This window comes from Fukomys damarensis, unplaced genomic scaffold, assembly GCF_012274545.1.
Source record: "Fukomys damarensis isolate Sample0158 unplaced genomic scaffold, DMR_v1.0_HiC HiC_scaffold_33, whole genome shotgun sequence".
NCBI lineage: Eukaryota > Metazoa > Chordata > Mammalia > Rodentia > Bathyergidae > Fukomys > Fukomys damarensis.
This window is the reverse complement of record NW_022900945.1, coordinates 12,443,358-12,462,501: the sequence shown is the minus strand read 5'-3', so window position 1 is coordinate 12,462,501 and position 19,144 is coordinate 12,443,358. Positions and strand designations below refer to the sequence as shown.

Below are 19,144 nucleotides of genomic sequence, written 5' to 3'. Positions count from 1 at the left end.
GAGGGCACCGGCCGGACGCCTCCCCTCCCGGGGCGAAAGGTCCCTGGGCAGCGCCCTCCGTCCCCCAGGGTGGCCCTGCAACCCGCCCGCTACTCCGACTCAAGGCTGGGCTTCCGTGCGGGCCGGGAAGGGGATACAGGCTAAACTTCAGCCCGGCCCCTGTGCACTCCAGAAATCCGAGCAGGGATTCACACGCAATTGGTCCACGCGCCTTTCGTGTCCCAAGGTCTGGACCTTTGTTTTGCGGGGGGTTGTTTTGTTTTGTTTGTTTTGGTACAGGGGATCGAACTCAGGACTCGGGACCTTGCCCTTGTGAAGCAGGCGGCGGCACTACTGAGCTAAATACCTGGTCCTGGACCTTTGGAGACAGAGATTTATTTCCCCAGATTTTTAATTTTTTTTTATTTTTATTTGTACGTGTTTGCAGTAATGTTAACATGCCTCGTGGGAAGTTGGTAGTCGGACAAGACACATCTTAGTTAACTTTTCCATCCCCCTCCCTTCCCCTACTCTAAACTGGCTCTCCCCGTTGGAGACCGGCATAAATAGATCTCAAACTGTACCTGCCTTCAGGCACCTACACCCTGCAGGGCCTAAGGGGAGGCCGAGCCCTGTAACCTTGGGATTGGTGCTGAGGTAGGGGAGAAGAAAAAAAGGTAGGAGGAGGCTAGGAAATCATAAGTAAAAATTGTACTTTAAAAAAGACCGCATCTGAGCCCTGCGTGGAGACGCACGCCTGTAATACCGGTACTAAGAGACTGAGGCAGGTGGATCGCGGAGAGTTTGAGGCCAGCCCGGACTACATGCTACATCCTGCCTCAAAACGAAACAAAACAGAGAATCGAAGCTTTGGGAAACCAGCTGAAATCCCCCAGCGCAATCCAGGGCCCCATTCCCTTGATGTAATTTAGGCCTCTTTTCTTCCAGACCCATCAAACCCCAAATTCTTCAAGAATACTGTCTATAAATTAGCTTAACTGAAAAAGTAAAGAGCAGGAACTTGATCCTAAGATAAAGGAACAGGTTGAAAGATTTCAAAGAACACTTAAATTATCCATCAAAAAAAAAAAAAAAAACTGGGCCCAACTTGTAAAGTGGGCCTGCACCCCTCTGGGGGGTGGGCCGCCTTCTCCCAGGGTCTCTATCCCTCAGGAGAAGCATAAATGTTCCCAGTTCCACGAACTAAGCGGCTCTGTCTTACAGCCCAGTGTGTATATGTCAATTTTGCCAAATAAATCTTTTCCTGTGCCTCTGACTGAACAGTCTGATGGCAGTCAGCAAACCTGCAAACATCCTACAAAAGGGTGGGTTCGGTTCCCGTTCTCAGCTTCAGGATTCGGGGGTTCTCTAGCCTCTTTCCAGGCCCTTGGTGTCTTGAAGAAAGAACTGGACAAAAAGGTGGAGAGGGAGGTTTTACATGTACTAAAGGTAAGAAAGGAAATACACTCTGCATGGAGAGAGACAACCACAGAAAGAGACATCACAGCGGCCATGACGTTAAAGGCTGCACTCTTTCGCAGTCCTCTTTCTCCAGGCTGACGTCAGATGTAGTCCAGCCTATCACAAACCTGTGTGACTTTGCACCAGAAAGATTGAAGGTGGCACTTTCTGACTGGTCCCAGGTTGAAGCCTTGGAAACCCTGTTTCTCCTGGGATCTCCAGATTGGTGGATCATCCCCCTAGTCTCCAGGAAGTCAAATCGGGTCACAAACACTCCCAGCACGTCTCAGGACTCCTTTCTTGCTTCCTGCTGGGCAGCTTTCTCTTCCAAGGGTCCAGCGCTCCCAAGTCATTTGCCTCTCCTGCCTTTCTCTTACTGGGCAGGAACTCGCCTCCGGGAGACCTCTCCCTGTGAGGCTAAGTTCCCTGAGTTCTCACCCTAGTCTCCAGGAAGTCAAATCGGGTCACAAACACTCCCAGCACGTCTCAGGACTCCTTTCTTGCTTCCTGCTGGGCAGCTTTCTCTTCCAAGGGTCCAGCGCTCCCAAGTCATTTGCCTCTCCTGCCTTTCTCTTACTGGGCAGGAACTCGCCTCCGGGAGACCTCTCCCTGTGAGGCTAAGTTCCCTGAGTTCTCACCGGCTGGCTGCAGCTCCATCCACCTCAGGATTTAGCCCTTGAGCTTATCCCTCCACTTCTAAAGGATCTGTTTTGCTTTGTTTTTGTGTTTTTTGAGTCAGGGTCTCACTATGTAGCCCAGGCTGGCCTCAAACTCATGGTAATCCTCCTGCCTCGGCCTCCCAGGTTCTGGGATCACAGGCATGCACCACCATACCCTCCCAATTTGGGGGGTGGGGCACCGGGGATTGAACTCGGGTCCTTGCACTTGCAAGGCAGGCGGTGGAACTGCTGAGCCTTCAAGATTTTTTTTTTTTTTTTAAGTACCTATTACAGATTCTTCTTCCCTCCCAGCCGGTGCCACCCTCACCTGCTCCCTCTGGCTACATACACACACACACACACACACACACACACACACACACACACACACAATCTTAACATTATTAGTTGCACTTCCTCACTTCGCCTTTGCTTTTGGACTCCACATGATTGGATTTTGCCCTGACGAGCTACTGAAATAGTGCTTGCTGTGGACAGGGCCCTTTTTCTTTCTTTCCTTTCCTTTTTTTTCCCCCTCCAATTTGCTGTACAGGGGATGAACCCAGAGCCTTTGCACTGAGCTACATCCCCAGCCCTTTTTTATTTTGACCAGGGTCTCACTAAGTTGCTAAACTGCCCAGGCTACGACTGAATTTGCAATCCTCCTGTCTCAGCCTCCCACAGTGGTAGGATTACAGGCATTCACCACCATGCTCCACTTAAACAGCAAATAAAAATAACTTCTCAGTCTTATCTAACTTGAACTCTTAAGTGCATCTGAGCACAATGACTCATTCTTGAATCTTTTTTCTCTCTCTTTTGGCTTCCTTACCCTTTACCCCGCACACTTCACTCCCTGGGACTCTGCAGGAGCTGTGGTCGCCAAGGCCACGTCTCTGGCCTCTGAGGCCACATGTTCTCTCTGAAGGATACATCCTCTGTCTTGGTTTTGCAGACATTATTGGTCAACAGATGAACAGCTCCATCCAAAGGGAAGGCAACGCTGTACAGGAAATTCAAACTGAGACCCAGCAAGCCTGACTGACCGCTCCCTTTCCCCTGAATGGGTGTTCTCTGCTGTCTGTGTGCCAGCTGAAATGGGCAAACCCTGTGCACTCAGGGGCCTGGGTCCGATGTCCCTGGGTCACCACAGCAAGCTTCTTCCTTTCCCCCTCACTCCCATCAGTTCTGTCCTCGAATTGTGTTTCTCGGTTGAGGTTAGCAGATGTCCTGGGGGAGGAGAGAGGAGCCTGTGAATTCTTTAGAACTTTAAATTTTTTGTTTTATGTTACTGTGACTTCAAAAGAGCACCGCAAACAATCTGGTTCATGCAAAGGAGCGAGTCTGATGCTGCACCGGGGGTCTCAGGCTTGACTTTTCCATGGAACTGTGACTGCTACCACACCAAATGGTATTACCTGGTCTTGGGCTAATGAGAAGAAAGAAAAATCTATGGAAATGGCGCATTCTACTCTAGCGAGAGATAGGTTTGTATGAATAAAGAGCTCAGAGAGAGCTGGGAGTGGCTGGTGTTACTGGGTTCTGAGTGCTGGGGACTGTCTAGAGATTCTCCTAGGTTCTCGTCCTAAAAAAAGATTGGACAAAATAAGTGCAATTATTATTTATTTTTGGTTTGACATTTTTTTAACGGTAGGAAAAGAAACATCCTCTGCAGAATGTGGACCAATTAAATATAGACAAAATAGGGCACTCTACAGGGTGAGAGCAGAACATGTGCAAGGGAAAACCCAGTAGCCAAGAGCTTCACGGCGGCCATATTTGTATCCTCCGCTCCTCAGGTTGACGTCATATCTAGGCCATCCTATCAGAAACCAGCTTGAGTTCTCCAAAGAAGAACTGAAGATAGCACTTTCTGATTGGTTCCAGGTGCGGGTTTGAGTGCACGTCTCCTGGATCTCTGATTGACAGGTCATGCCCTAATCTAATGCCTCAGTTATATATGCCTGTATTCCCAGCTACTTCAGAGGCAGACAGGAGGATTAAGTTTCAGGCTACTCCAGAGGAAAGTTTGCAAGACCATGTCTCAAAATAAAAAGGGTTAGGAGTGTGACTCAGTGGTAGAGCATTTGCCCAGCATCTGTAATGTCCAAGGTTCCATCGCTAGCACCAAACAACAACCATAAAACCTCAGAGAAGTTTGGTTAAAGAAAAGTAGGAAGAAAAGTAACATCATAAGGTATATGACAGGTACATTATCAATGTATGGAACTATATGGGGGAAAATAGGAGGTTGTAAAATCAAGAAAATCTCCAAAATGCTTTTGAGCTGTGTCAAAATATGAAAGGAAGACAGTGAGGGGCCAGGGTTTTAGCTCAGTGGCACCACACCTGCCTGGCAAGCACAAGGTCCTGAGTTCATCTCCGGTACCAAAAGAAAAAAAATGATGGTGAAAGAATTAGCAAGAGTGTAAATTTGGCTTTTGTACTCTTTGAAATCTTTTTAATTTTTAAATCTTATTTTTCCTCGCCTATAAAATGAAAGTCTTCCGCAAGACCTACAGCAAGTTCACCTTTGATGTAATGTCTTACTTAAAGAATTAACTGTGTCATGGCTGAGCGTGGTAGCCCATGCCTGTAATCTCAACACTCGGGAGGCTGAAGCAGGAGGATCACTGCAAGTTTGAAGTCATCTTGGGCTACATAGTGAGTTCAAGGCCATTGTGGACTACATAGCAAGACACTGTCTCTATAAAAAAAAAAATGGAAGAGGAGAAAAAGAGAAGAAAGAAAGTTCTATAGTGAACCACATTTTTTTTTTTTGTACCAGGGATCGAACTCAGGATTTTAAACTTGCCAGGAGGGCACAGCCCCACTGAGCTACATCCCCAGCCAGAGAGAGAATTCTCTTAAAAGGAGCTGTGACATTTTACTTGAGGAACATCCAGCCAGAAACAATCTAGACACAAATCACTGGTGAAAATAAACAGCCTGGCCGATTATTACCCTCACGCCCAGGCGGAAGGAGTTCCTGCTCCACCCTCCTCCAGTCTCACAGCATCCAGGTGGGGAGTCCACAGAGCAGGAAGCCCATGGGCTCCCAGCCTGCTCCTGGATTCTGCATAGCTTTCCCAGGCACCAAGCAACCAGCACTCCTGCGCCAGCCTTCGGGGCCAAGTGGAGAGAGGGGTTTACAGGACAGAGCAGTGCAGGTAAAGGAAGGGCTCACTGCAGGCCACTGGATACCTGTTTCCTCCCCAATCCCTGTATTCTGGGCTAGCACTCTGATGAATCAGAGAACCCTAAATGTGAAATCAGGCCACACGTGGTGGCGCCCATGCATGGCGTCAGTCCCAGCACTGGGGAGGCTGAAGCAGCAGGACTGCCACGAGTTCAAGTCCAGCCTGAGCTACATAGTGAGATCCTGTCTCAAAAAAACAGAAAAACAAACAACCAGTTCTTTACAGCAAAACTTGGTACTGGCATATACACTGACTTTTTTCATACAGGGTAGGTTGTCAAATCCATATAGTTCCTGATGGTAGAAACCAGTGCTTATTCTTCCCTGGTATCCTGTCGGGATTCTTGAATAGTGGTATATGTGTAATGGAGATCAGTAAATACGATTGGATAAGATAAAGTGACCTTTGCTACTACCTATGAAAACGAATTAAATATAATTAATCAAAAATACTGTCTAGGAGTAAAGCTCAGTGGTACAGCATTTGCCTAGCATGCACGAGGCCCTAGGTTCGATCCCCAGCACTGTGGCAGAGAAAAAAGATTTATGTCTTCCCTTTATACCTAGATTTAAGAGCTCAACCCAGGGTGTTAATGTACAAGATCTACATTCAATAGCATTTGGTGTTGCTAATAGCATTATAGTATCAACTATAAAATCAAATACAAGGGAGTTGTTTTTAAAATTCTAAAATTAAATTAATAGTATGACCTTACACATCCGCCAAAAGCAGTATTAACTTGTCTATAAGAAAACATGTAGCCCAGATATGGTAGCACACGTCAGGAGGCTGAGGCAGGAGGACTGCAGTGAGTTCAAGGCCAGCCTGAACTACATAGTGAGACCCTGCCTCAGAACAAACAAACAGAGTACGTCGCCATCCGAGGAACCATAAGATGGGTGTTTTAAAGCTCTTCCCAGCAAATATCGCTGTATTTACAATGTGCCACATGAGGGTCTCTGAAGAATCACACCCAGCTCTCCCCAGTCTCCCTCCAGCCCCACGTGTTCAGTAAGCAAGTCCTCTGGAGAAAATAAGCACAGGACTCGTTGAACCCTGCGCAGTTTTCTGGGGCCTAAAGATAGCGAGTTTTAGAGTTGCGTGGCAACAATGAGCAAACAGTTCGGGAGGAAATAACTCTTGGCTGACACTCAAAAAAATCATCAAAATAACTGGAAGTGGGAAACTGGAAAACGGAGAGAGAAAAAGTAGACAAAGCGCCAGCATGAAGAATGAAGCTAACAACCAGAGGACAAGCGGCGCTTTCTGAATCACTGAGCCCTGGCCCCGAGTCGGGCTCCATGCGGGGCCTGGGCAGCGTCCCATCCGTGTAGGCCCAGTGATGCGCTGGTGGGAAGCCGAACTACTCTGCCTCCGCCGCTACGGTTAATAAAACACGAAAGAGCTGAAAATATGGAAAAGCTGCATGAGGCTAAGAGAGCAGCCACACTCAAAAGGTCACATATCTTCCTTTTGTTTTGCTTAGTTTTAGATACAGGATCTGACTATGTAGTTCAGGCTGGTGTTGAGCTCACTATGTAGCCCAAGATGGCCTCAAATTCATGGCGATCCTCCTGCCTCGGCTTCCTGTGTGCTGGGATTCCAGGTGTGCGCCACCACGCTCAGTTAAAGGTCACATGTTTTAATCATTCAAGATCTGTAAACACACTGAAAGTAGTCATGGTTATGTACACACCAGGAGCAATCAAACTATACAATGAGTGTTTAAACTTTTAAAACGTATTACAATAAAAGACATGTTATCATCAACTTCCCTAAAAATACTCCACCTCACTTCTAACACACTTATGCCATTGTCCTTTTCACTTTCTGAAGCACTTCTGGAAGTCTTTTTTCCATGAGTTTTTTTTGTTTTGTTTTGTTTTGTTTTGTTTGTTTTTTTAAAGCAGGGACTTCTTAATCCCTGTCTTGTAGTTGAGACTGACCTGGAACTCACTATGTAGCCCAGGCTGGTCTCGAACTCACAGTGATCCTCCCGACTCAGCCTCCCAAGTGCTGGGATGACAGGCGTGCGCCACCACGCCCGGCCTCATGAGCATTTTTATGATGAAGACTACAGTGAGCGCTGCTGTCATTGCCATCCGGTGGAAAGGCAGGCTCATGAAGACATTGCTGCGTGCCCCCATCCACCTGATGCACTGGATCTGTCTCCTCCCCAAAGCCAAAATGGCCGTGAAAGGAAAACTCTTTGAACGGACTCAGGACAGCATGGCATCCATGATGGTGCAGCTAAAGACACTCACGAAAGAGGACGTCCAGAGCTGCTTCAGAAAGTGTCAAGAGTAATGGGAGGATTGTGCTCAAAGTGAGGGAGAGAATTCTGAAGGGAATGATGCCAGCATGTCTTTTGCTGTAGTCGTAGTTTCGAAAAATTTAAACATTCACCATATTTTTCAGTCATACCTTCTTCAATGAGCCTTTGATGGCTCTTTTAGAGCTGGGCAAATAGTTTCTTTTACACAGGCCCAAAACAGTAGATCAAGTAAAATAAATATTTTCTATAAAAAGAATAGCCTTCCAGGCCTGATCTCCATAGTGAGGTCCTATCTCAAAACAATAAGTTGATGAATTAAAAAATAAAAACAATAACCTGTCAGGCATGGTGGTCCATAATCTCAGCACTCTTGTGGGACTGAGGCAGGAACATCACAAGTTTAAACCCAGCATGGGCAATTTAGTGAGACCTAATCTCAAAAGTTAGAAGTTTTTTAAAGAGCTGGGATGTAGCTCAGTGCAAAGGTTCTAGGTTCAATCTTCAGTAGTGGAAAAAAGAAAAAGAAAAAACAGCCGGGCGTGGTGGTGTACACCTGTAATCCCAGCACTTGGGAGGCTGAGGCAGGAGGATCACTGTGAGTTTGAGACCAGCCTGGGCTACAGAGTGAGTTCCAAGTCAGTCTCAACTAGTAGTGAAATCCTGTCTCAAAAAAAATAATAATAAAACTTCTGAAAATATTTATTGAAATTATTTTAAGGTCAAGATATAGTGATGACAAAAAAAGAAATATAATTGCTTTAAGGAGAAACAAACATAGTAGAGTAAAAAAAATTTTTTTAAATTACATGACAAGCCAAAAATATGAAATTTGGGCTTGATCCTCATGAATTTGCTGGGAAAAATAAAACCTTGGCAATGCCTGAGGCTCATTAGCAGGGGACCCGAGATTTCCTCACTGGTCCACTTGAAACTTGAAATAAATGCACGCAACAGGCTCCCAAACATAGCCAAATATTTTTTGTTTTGTTTCATGGTTTCAGTGGAAAAATTATACCAGTAAGTATTACCCAAAAATAGCCTGCTACATTTGGTAATTAATTTTAGAACACTGAATTTACCCTGTAAGTTCTTAAAAATAGAATTTGACCTAAAAACTCACCCTTATAATACAACCTCAGTAATTTGAGATAGCAGAATTCAGGTGGTGCTGTCAGTTCGGCCTCGGCAGAGCTCAGTGTGTATCTGCCAAGTACCATGAAGAGAATACTGACTTAGGCAGGCTGTCCGTAACCTAAAACTCCAAACGGAATCTGAGCAAGCACTCTGCTTTGCACTTTTCTTTCCTAAGCCAACTAAACAAATTGAAAAGGTGAGTTAATGTATTTTTTCAAAAAAGGAAAATGTCATGCCGGTGTGGTGGTGCACACCTGTATTCCCAGCACTTGGGAGGCTAAGGCAGGAGGGATCACTATGTATTCAAGGCTGGCCTGGGCGACATAGTGAGTTCAAGTCCTGTTTGAGCTCCATATCGAGACCTTATTTCCCAAAATGGAGGGGGGCCGTAATATGAGGATTTGTATCTCTAGTGGCAAAGTATCTAGCACCTAGTAAATGCTTAAGAAATGTTAGTTATTGTGGTGGTGGATGCCTGTAATCTCAGCACTTGGGAGGCAGAGACAGGAGGATCACAGATAAGTACAAGGCCCGCTTGGGCAACCCAAGGAGGCCCTGGCTCAAAATGAAAATTTTTTAAAGAGGGAGTGGGTGTGTAGATCAGTGTTGGAGGACTTGCCCAGCATATGCAAGACCCTGGGTTCAATCTCCAGCACTGGAGAGAGAGAGACAGAGACAGAGGCACAGAGACAGACACTCACAGAGAGAGAGAGAGGGAGAGAGATGAAGGAAGGAAGGGAAGGAGGGAGGGGAAATTGCATATGCCAAGATCCTGTAGCATCTTCAGAGTCGAGTACATGTTCTGTGCTCGGGAATGGCGAGTACATGACAGATTTCACTGTGCTCTTCCACTCTGAAAACGGGCCGTCACCATTTCAACTCTGGGCAGCAAAGGCAAGGCAGGGGGATCGCAATTCCTGACCTGAGATTATGCTACAAAGCTACCAAAAACAGCATGGTGCCGGGTGTGGTGGCGCACACCTGTCATCCCAGCACTGGAGAGGCTGAGGCGGGAGGATCGCGAGTCCGAGACCAGCCTGGGCTGCATAGTGAGTTCCAGGTCAGTCTCAACTACACAGTGAGACCCTGTCTCAAAAAAAAAAAAAACCAACAAACAAAAAAAACAACACACCATGGTACTGGCAAAAGAACAGACCTGAGGATCAATGGAACAGACTAGAAGATGCAGAAGCAACTCCACACATACTCAGCCACCTCATCTTTGACAAAGGAGCCAAACACCTTCACTGGAAGAAAGACAGCCTCTTTGATAAATGGTGCTGGGAAAACTGGCTTTCCACCTGCCAAAGATTAAAACTAGGCCCGTGTCTTTCACCATCCACTAACCTAAAATTAAAATGGATCAAAGAGCTAAATATTATGACAGAAACACTAAATCTGCTGGAAGAGAGAATAAGTAGAACGCTTGAGGACATAGGAGTAGGCAAAGATTTCAGGAACAAAATCCAGACCGCATGGAAAATACTACAAAGAATCAACAGGGAGCTCATCTCATTAAAAAGCTTTTGCAGGGGTGGGGATTTAGCTCCGTGGCTCTGCACCTGCCTCACAAGTGCAAGAGCCCTGGTATCAAAAAAAAGCTTTTGCACTGCAAGAGAAACCACCAACAGAGTGAACAGACAACCCATGGTGTGAGAAAAATCTTTCACCAGCTGTTCCTCAGACAAAGGGTTATTATCTAGAGTAAATAAAGATTCAAAAAGAATCAGAACCCCCCCCATCAAAGACACAATGGAAAAATAGGCATCTGAAATAAAAAGATGCTTCTAAGATGAAGAAGCAGAAAGAGCTAAGAAATATACGAAAAAATTTCAGTATCCCTGGTCATTCCTGAAATGCAGATTAAAACAACTCTGGAACACTGCCGTGTGAGCTGCTGGTGACAGGGGTCGCCGAGGCTGGGTACCCTCAGGGAAAGGCAGCCTGTCTGTGGAGCAGGCGCTGCACAAGGTCCCTCTGCAGACCTCACACACATTCTGTCCATCCTCAGGGTGAGACTGCAGCCTGTGATCTTCTCCCAGGGGCTTTTTTAGCCTAACATTTTCCCGTTGACTTTGTGCCTCTCATCCATGTCGGGGTCTGGCTGCTTCGAACCCTTTCCTGGCGGGCTCCTGCTGTTCGGTAATCTTCTTTCTCCCTCCTGTTTTAGTTGTAACTCAAGCTGATTCTGCTGCCAGCTCAGCTCCTCCACGTACAGCTGCAGACTACTGATCTTGTCCCCAGAGTCCTGTTTGAAGAGCCAGCTGTCCAACTCCGCAGACTGGTGGCCTTGCTCAGCCTGGCGCAATCTTTGTTCCAGTTGTTTAATGGCAGCAGCCACCTGATTAGTCTTCTCCTCTAAACGACTTGTTCAGCTCACTTTTCTGTTTTACTCCTAAGTCTGAACTCTGCAGCTTCACGGCCAGTTCGTGCCTGAGGGCCCTGAGGTCATCCAGCTGCTGCCTCAGAGATACCAGCGCCTCCTGCTTCTCGAAGCCGTCCTTCTCCAGCAGCCTGTCCTGAGGCCGGCGGCCAGGGCCATCCTTACCCTGCTGTCAGGACCCCTAATACCCGTCCTCAGGGTCCACAGAGCAGCAGGGATGATTTCATAAGCCAGGTCCAGAGACAGAGGCATCCATGGGGTGCTGGAAGTTGTGTGCATTTTCCCTAATAACCAGCTTGATAAAAGTTGTGAGTTGAGCCTTTCTTTTTTATATCAAAACAAACACAATGGGCAGAGTTTAGTCGGAAGGGCTGTTTTCATGAACAGTGACGGTCACACTGGAGTTGATGTACTACAAGATGTCCACGCAGACAGGATTCAGGGGCAGGAGACACAGCTCCGTGTAAGAAACTCATGTAGCGTGTAGGAGGCCCTGGGCTTCCTCCCCAGAGAAAGATCGGAGTAGAGATGAAAATGAGGTGCTCCTAGATGTAAACATCGTTTCCTCTTCACCCCACCACTACCAAACCGTGAACCCTCCGGGAGAAGAAAGTAAAGAGTAACATAAATCTGAATGTACTGAACATAGTGTAATAGAATTTCAGGACCAGAACTTGCTGGTCTTGGTCTACAAGTATTTTCATTAACAGCACAGGGAAGAACTTGCTTTATCTCCTTTGTGGCTTCAAAAGTGAGTCTCTGCCCTTTCCAGAATCCCCAACTTCAAAAAAGCCGTTACTCTTTCCCAGGCCCCCAAGTCATGATGGGGATTTATAAGGAGTCGGGAAGTTTGTCTTTTACACATAGAAAGTGCTCATGGAACTAGAACTAAGTGGAGGTGCCGCACAGCAAGGTGAATTTGCTGATGGCTGAGAGGAGTAGCTCAGTTTTAAATGGTTCCTTAAATGAGAGATTCCTTATTTTGAGCCAAGAATCAGAGCTGGTGGACAGGTTGTTTTGGAAAGGATGACACTTAAACAGCACTCAGTAAGAAATCCTTCAGGGACACAGTGTGTTCAGCAGGGCACTACAGAAACGGTAAATGCTGTCTTGATTTTGTTACCAGTGTCTGGGTTGTTTGATTCTATTTAGGACCTAAGAAGAGACAACTTTGTAATTAGTTTAGAAATTGGGATATAAATACCCTAGACCATCATATTATTTGGTAAAATTGGTTAAACCTGAGAAAAGCTTGTTCTGTAAATCTGGGCCATTACTTGATAAAGCTAAAGTTTTCAGAGTACTAAGGGAAAATAAATTAGTAATTCTGGCCTTAAAAAAAAAAAAAAAAAAACAATGCTAAGATTCCATCTCACTCCAGGAAGAATGGCTGCTATCTAGAAATCAAACCAATAACAAGACTGGGGATTTAGCTCAGTGGTTCCACCACCTGCCTCGCAAATACAAGGTCCTGAATTCCATCCCTGTACCCACCCCCAAAAAAGCAACAACAAACAGAAATCAGAACATTCTATTCAGGCATTCTGGATTCAGTTATAAGGAAAATGTTTAAAACACTTGCAATCCAGTCTTTAAAAGGATAAGAGAAGCCGGGCATGGTGGCGCACGCCTATCATCCCAGCACTTGGGAGGCTGAGTCAGGAGGATCGCGGTGAGTTCGAACCCAGCCTGGGCTACATTGTGAGTTACAGGTCAGTCTCAACTACATAGTGAGACCCTGTCTCAAAAAACCAAAAAAAAAAAAGTATAAGAGGAAACTTCAATAATTGATATGCTAATCACATTTTTTATCTGTTACTAAATCAAGTCCAGAAGTATAGTTACTTGGCAAATGAGTTTTTCAAGTAATAACCTGGAAAATAATCAATCTTCATGATATATTGCACCTACTATTTCTTTAATTCAGAACATTCTACTATGGAATAGTTCCAATTTATTATGTTATAAAAACATTTTGTATTATCGGTCTCCTTGAACACTTTTCCCAAGAAAAAGTGTTTTAAAATTCCATAAAGTATTTACTATTTATTTAACATAAATTTAACCCAACAAACACTAATGAAAAAACTGTTTTGTATCAGGCCTGACCCAGATTCTGGGGAAGAAAAGTCAACTTTCTCTGGCAGTGGTGATAGGCACATGCCTATCATCCCAGCAGTCTGGGAGGCTGAGACAGGAGGATTCACAAATTGAAAAATTTAGCAAATTAGCCAGACCCTGTCTTGATGATGTAGCTCAGTGCAAAGGCCCTGGATTCTATTTCAATCCACAAGACCCCTCCAAAAAAAACAGTCAACTTTCAAGAATGCCTAATCTAAACAAGGCAGATTATGAACTCTAGAAGAAAATAAACAGGATGCAGAAAAGATTTGATCTGACCAAAGAAATCAGGGATGTCTCACATGTGAGCTATGCAGTGATTCTGACAGAGAGAAGTCAAGTAAGAACTACAAAGAGAAAAACTGCAGGGCCTTCTTTCTTTCCCCAGAAGTAAATCATAATTAGAAGTTTGTGGCTTATTTTACAAATGTGCCTGGAGATATTTTTGGTTTTTGTGGTACTAAAGACTGAACCCAGGACCTTCACACTGAGCTATGTTCTCAGCACTAAATCAATATTGCCCAGACTGGGCTCAGACTTGCAATCCTCCTGCCTTAGCCTCCTAGAATGCTGGGATCACAGACATGTGCCACCATACACAGCTGTGCAGTTTCATTACGTAAATCTGAAAACGCAGTGTGAAGACACTGGGTCTAATCCCCTGTATTGCACAAAAATAAAATGAAAATTTTTAAAAAGTTTAATAATTTGAAAAAGCAGACTGATAACAAGATTATAAATGGCCATAAGCACTAGGAAGAAGTATGAATTTATTTTTAGTAGTTTATAATAACCAGTGATGTGATCAGCAATGAGGAAACTTAGTCTGAACTCTGCTACCCATCAGCCTGTGGGCAGCTCTATGCGCCATTTCCCTCACTTTAAAAAAAAAAAGTTGGACTCGGTGTTGCATGTCCACAGTGCCAGCACTTTGGGAGGCTGAGGCAGGAGGAACACAAATTCAAGACTCAGTCTTGAAATTTATTTGAAAGGAAAAATATTGGGATGCTGGGGATGTACTTCAGTGTGAAAGTCCCATGTTCGATTCCCCAGTATCACCCCTGAAAAAGAGCTGGGCTGAGTGATCTAAGATCTCTTTATGGCACCCGATATTTGGTTCAGTGGTGCTGCCACCTGCCTCGCAAGCACAAGGACCCGAGTTCAAACCCCCATACCAAAAAAATAAATAAAAATATCTCTTTATGTACAATAGTAACGTCACTATGTGACTCAATATAAACGTCATTTAGCACACCCTATATATAGTAAAGGTTTTGAAATAGGTGTGTTTGTGCATGCCTGCAATTCCAGCACTCAGGAGGCTGAGGTAGGAGGATCACCTCAAGTTTGAGGCCAGCTTGAGCTACATAGTGAGTTCAAGCCCAGCCTGAATTACTTCATGACTCTGTCTACAAAAAAACCAAAATACACACACACACACACACACACACACACACACACACACACACGAGTAAAGTTTTTAGGTGTCAATTAAAAATTTTTAACTATAGAATTATTAGTTGGTATCATTTGGAAGATGACAACAGATTCTTCCTACTTATAAAGTTTAGGATTTCACTGTCCTCACGGCTATTAGAAAAAGATTCCATTTTGCGGCATCTATTTCTTTTTTTTTTTTTTTGTACCAGGGATTGAACTCAGGTCCTTGCGCTTGCGAGGCAGGCCACTGAACCTCTGAGCTAAATCCCCAGCCCCTGGAAACTATTTCTAAATTTGTAAGGGATCAAGTCACATATATATTCCCACAAAGAAAGTAGGTTACATTCTCTGCCATTATAACATTTTCTTCTCTGTCAGGATCTCAAAAGCTTTGAAAAAATCCAGAATGATTTAAAAGTTCGAGACAAAGCCAGCCATGTTGGTACACACCTGTGATCCCAGAACTCTGGGAGGCTGAAGCAGGCGGATTGCAAATTCAAACCCAGCTTGAGCAATTTAGGGAAATTTAGGGAGACTCTATCTCAATATAAAAAATAAAAAGGCCTGGGGATGTAGCTCAGTGTGAAGGCCTAGGGTTGAATTTTCAGTATTGCAAAATAATTTCAAAAATCAAAAAGCATTTAGGTATAAGACATTTAGTGCTAACCTTTATTGAAATGAGCTATCCCCCCGCCACTCCCCACTTCATTGCTAACTTTAACTCAATCCCTTTAGTCTCCTAACATTACTTGTTTCCTGTTTGGCCTCCTTTCTCCTCTGTTCCCCATTTCCCATCCACCTGCCACTCCCCTACCCGTGAGGAACCTTAGTAAGCTTGGACCTGATTGTGTCACTTCCTGTTTATTTCCCATTGCTTGCAGCAGTCGTGGCAAAGTGTGCTTCCTCAACCGGCAGCATCAACGTGATCTGCTAACTTTGTAAGCGTGTCCCTTCTCAGGCCCGCTGCCAACCCACTGTCCACGTCTCAGCCAGCCTCCAGGTGACTGAGGCACACCAAGGTTTGGGAACCCCTGGCTGGTAAGATAAAACACAAACATCTTGAGAGAGCGTAGGAGCACCGCCGGCCCCCACCTGTTCCTCTGCCTCTCTCCCTGATCCAGGTCTGTATTTAATCCTGGGAAAGTGCAGGCATTTTCCTGTGCCCTGCACCTTTCGCTCTGGGCACTCCAGGCAAGCACTTTCCAATATGGCAGCCTGTGAGACGCCCTGTTCATTTTTCAAAGTTCAGCTCAAGGGTACTTGAGGTATTGGGGCAAACAGCTCTATGGAGCCACTGACAAATTCCAATACTGTTAAGTCAGCTTTTCGTCTCTGTGACCAAAAATCCGAGAAAGACAACTGGAAGAATGAAAGGTTTACCTCGGCTCACCATTTTGTTTCGTTTCAGTCCGTGATGGGCTGGTTCCACAGCAGAAGCATCATGGCGCAAGGGCATGAGGGAGACAGGCTGCTCACCTCATGGCAGCCGGAAGCAGAGCGGGAGACGATACACCAGGCAAAGGCACTCCCCGCACCCTACTCCTCCAGCTGGGCCCGCTCCTGCGTTTCCATTCCTCCCAGTACCGCCACCACATTACGATTCTCTCGTTAGCCAATCACTTCCCCAAAGTCCATCAGAACCCAAGCTTTCCACAACAACGTGCCTTTCTGGGAACTGTTTTGGATCCCAACGCTAAGAGCGTTAGAATTTTGGAGGAAGGGCACAGCCTTTGCTGACAGCCACGGTGCCTTTAAAAAGCCCGTCCCCATTCGCTAATGGGTTCTGGTGGTCTCCTCAAGGGACAGCAAGTGATTCCGCAGCCAGAGCCACACCCTGGGACGGAGTGGTACTTAGTTCCACCGAATCTTAAGGGTGAAACATGGAATAAAGTATCTGTTGTTAAGCAGAAGTGACCCGGGCCACACCAGGCCCAAATGGGCCTAGCTGGTGAAGAAGAGGAAGCCCAGGCCTTGTCCGCCTGTTCCCTAGGCCCCCTCCCTTCTGCTAGGGCTGCTAAGGCAGATAAAGGCCTTAACTGAGTGGGTGATTTGGGGGTTCAAGAGGCTGAAACCCCAAGGCCACGGAATCCCTGCCATCCTGAGCTCCCTGGCCCTTTGTCTGGCTTGCTGCTCATCCATTCCCACGCCTTTTCTGGGTTTAAATTTAAATCCTTAGTGAGCAGCCTCACTGTGAAAAACAGTTCCCCAGCCCAAGGGCTCCGGGAACGAAGGAGGAGGAAGACTGTTCAGGAGCTCCCAGTCAGGCCCTGCTTGCTTGTCACACCTCCTGCCACCCAGGCTTCTGCCCGCTGTCCTTATCAGCGCCTGCAACTTGGGGCGCCGCCCCACCCCCACCCCGACGTTGGCAGCCACCCTGCAGGCAGTGTGGGGCCAGGGTCCCACCCGGAGCTCGGAGCGCCTCCCTCGGAGAGCTCTCCCTCCCCGCCCCAAGCTCAGCCGGCCACTCTGCAGCGCCGCCAGCTGCGGCCCCGCCTCCAGCCCCAAGTCTTGGGGACCTCTGGCTCCTCCCTCCTGGGTGCACACTTCCCTGCTCGCAGGCCTGAAGCTGCAGACCCTCAGATTCTCATCAGCTTGCTTCTAAACGTGTGATGACGATCCGTGGATAAATTCCCACAACCGGGGGCTGCAGCTAGGATGCTAAGTCCACGCTCGAAGAGACCACAGTGGCCAAGGCAGCTCTCAGTCGTTACTGAGCCCGACAGTGCCTGTTCCTGATGCCTTTACAAGGGCTAATAACGTGATCATTGAAGCCTGGATTTTCTTCTTTGTTCTGAATGGGAAACAAAAAGAAACAGACTTCCTTATAATATCCTCATGCAGAGCCGGGCATGGTGGCGCATGCTTGTAACCCCAGCTCTGGGGAGGCTGAGGCAGGAGGATCACTCTGAGTTCCAGCCCATCCTGGGCTTCAGTGAGTCCCTGTTTCAAAAACAACAATCACTTCTCAGCCTTTTGGCTAAGGTCAAGTGTAAAAACAAACAAAAAAGTCACTATTTATATTTATAAGTGCTTACTGTATGTAATAATTTACCTAACAGATCTAGTATCTTTCAAATATACTTCATCAACCAGTATCTACTTTTTCCTTTAAAAAGCAGCTTTTAATTTTCTGAAAATATGTTTTTATGACTGAGGGGAAATATATGTCATATGTATTTATATTCATATATATGTGTGTGTGTACAGATGCCACTTAATTTTTTTTTAATTTTGTTTTGTTTTGTTTTTTGAGACAGGGTCTCACTGTGTAATTCAGGCTGTCCTTGAACTATATACCCCGGCTGGCTTTGAACTTGTGGTAATCCTCCTGCCTCAGCCTCCCTTGTGCTGGGATTACAAGCATGTACCACCACACCCAGTTTAAAACATTTCTATGTTTCTTAGAAACACACACACATCTCTGTAAGATCTTCATAAAGTCTGTGGTTTATAAATGTAATTTCTAGAAAATGTTACTAATATAGGCTCGCTAAAATAATTAACAGAATTTGAAGAAATTCTGAATGTTATTGTCACAGCTGATATGGGCTTTTAATGTGGCAAATTTAATATATATCTGCTATTCTATCCATAATTACTTTAGTAAAAGAGAATAAACATCTATAAATTAAAATAATAGTCTTTTATTGCCTAATGGCCACAAATCAGCTATCTATTGCTGTTCCAATAATCAAATAAATAAATAAAAAAACATTTGGTTTAGTTTTTTGTTTGTGTTTTCAGTACCAGGGATCAAACTTGGGTCCTTGTGCCTGTGAGGCTTGGTTAACAGTTTTAATAGGAATTTAAACAAATTGACAATTATTTTAAATTTAACAATTGTTACATTTATATCCTTATAAAAATACCTAGAGTGTTTTTCAAAGTGTAGAGCTATTTCACAAATGTAGATCATCAAATAAACATAATATGATCAGAAAAAAATAGACAGGCATGGTGGTTCATGCCTGTAAACCCAGCACTTGGGAAGTTGAGGCAGGAGGATCGCTGCAAGTTCAAGGCCAGCCTGGACTTCATAACGAGACCTTGTCTCTAAAAAATACAAGAAAAAAAAAATGATAGAACCAGAATAAAACAAAAACTATGAGATTTGCTCTAGGTTAAGTAATGTTTTACGAAACTTTCATTTCATGTACATATATGCATATGAAATTATTTTCATAGGTCAAAAAAATCAGATAACTTGGGCTGAGCATGTAGCTCAAGGTAGAATACTTTGCCTGGCACACATGAAATCCTGAGCTCAACCCCTAGCACTGAGAAAATAATCAAATATTAATTTCATATTTGTTATTTTTATAGAAAAAACTGAATATCTGCAATTTCATATGGTTCTAACTAAACTAATACAGTATATAGAACTCACATGCAAGGTAAAGAGCTAGGTGACAGTGTAAAATGTATTCTTACTGCCAAGGAGTTTAAAAACAAACAAAGAACACTGGACATGGTGGTGCACACCTATAACACC

The 19,144-nt window shown here is 45.0% G+C and overlaps 1 protein-coding gene across 4 annotated transcripts in view; it reads right to left on the bottom strand.

Moving 5' to 3' along the window:
* Window positions 1-17,066, bottom strand: part of Gipc2 (GIPC PDZ domain containing family member 2) — a 183,475-nt gene extending 166,409 nt beyond the window's left edge. The window contains exon 1 of one of the 4 annotated variants that reach the window (XR_776613.3): window positions 16,043-17,064. Coding sequence is in view for 3 of the 4 variants with exons in the window: in XM_033758207.1 (XP_033614098.1) it covers window positions 16,043-16,108 (66 nt within the window). In the remaining variant the exon portion in view is untranslated. Of the gene's footprint in view, window positions 1-16,042 lie in introns of all 4 variants that reach the window. The other 3 variants (XM_033758207.1, XM_010605213.2, XM_010605211.3) reach the window with 3 other exon arrangements.
* Window positions 17,067-19,144: the final 2,078 nt, after the last annotated feature.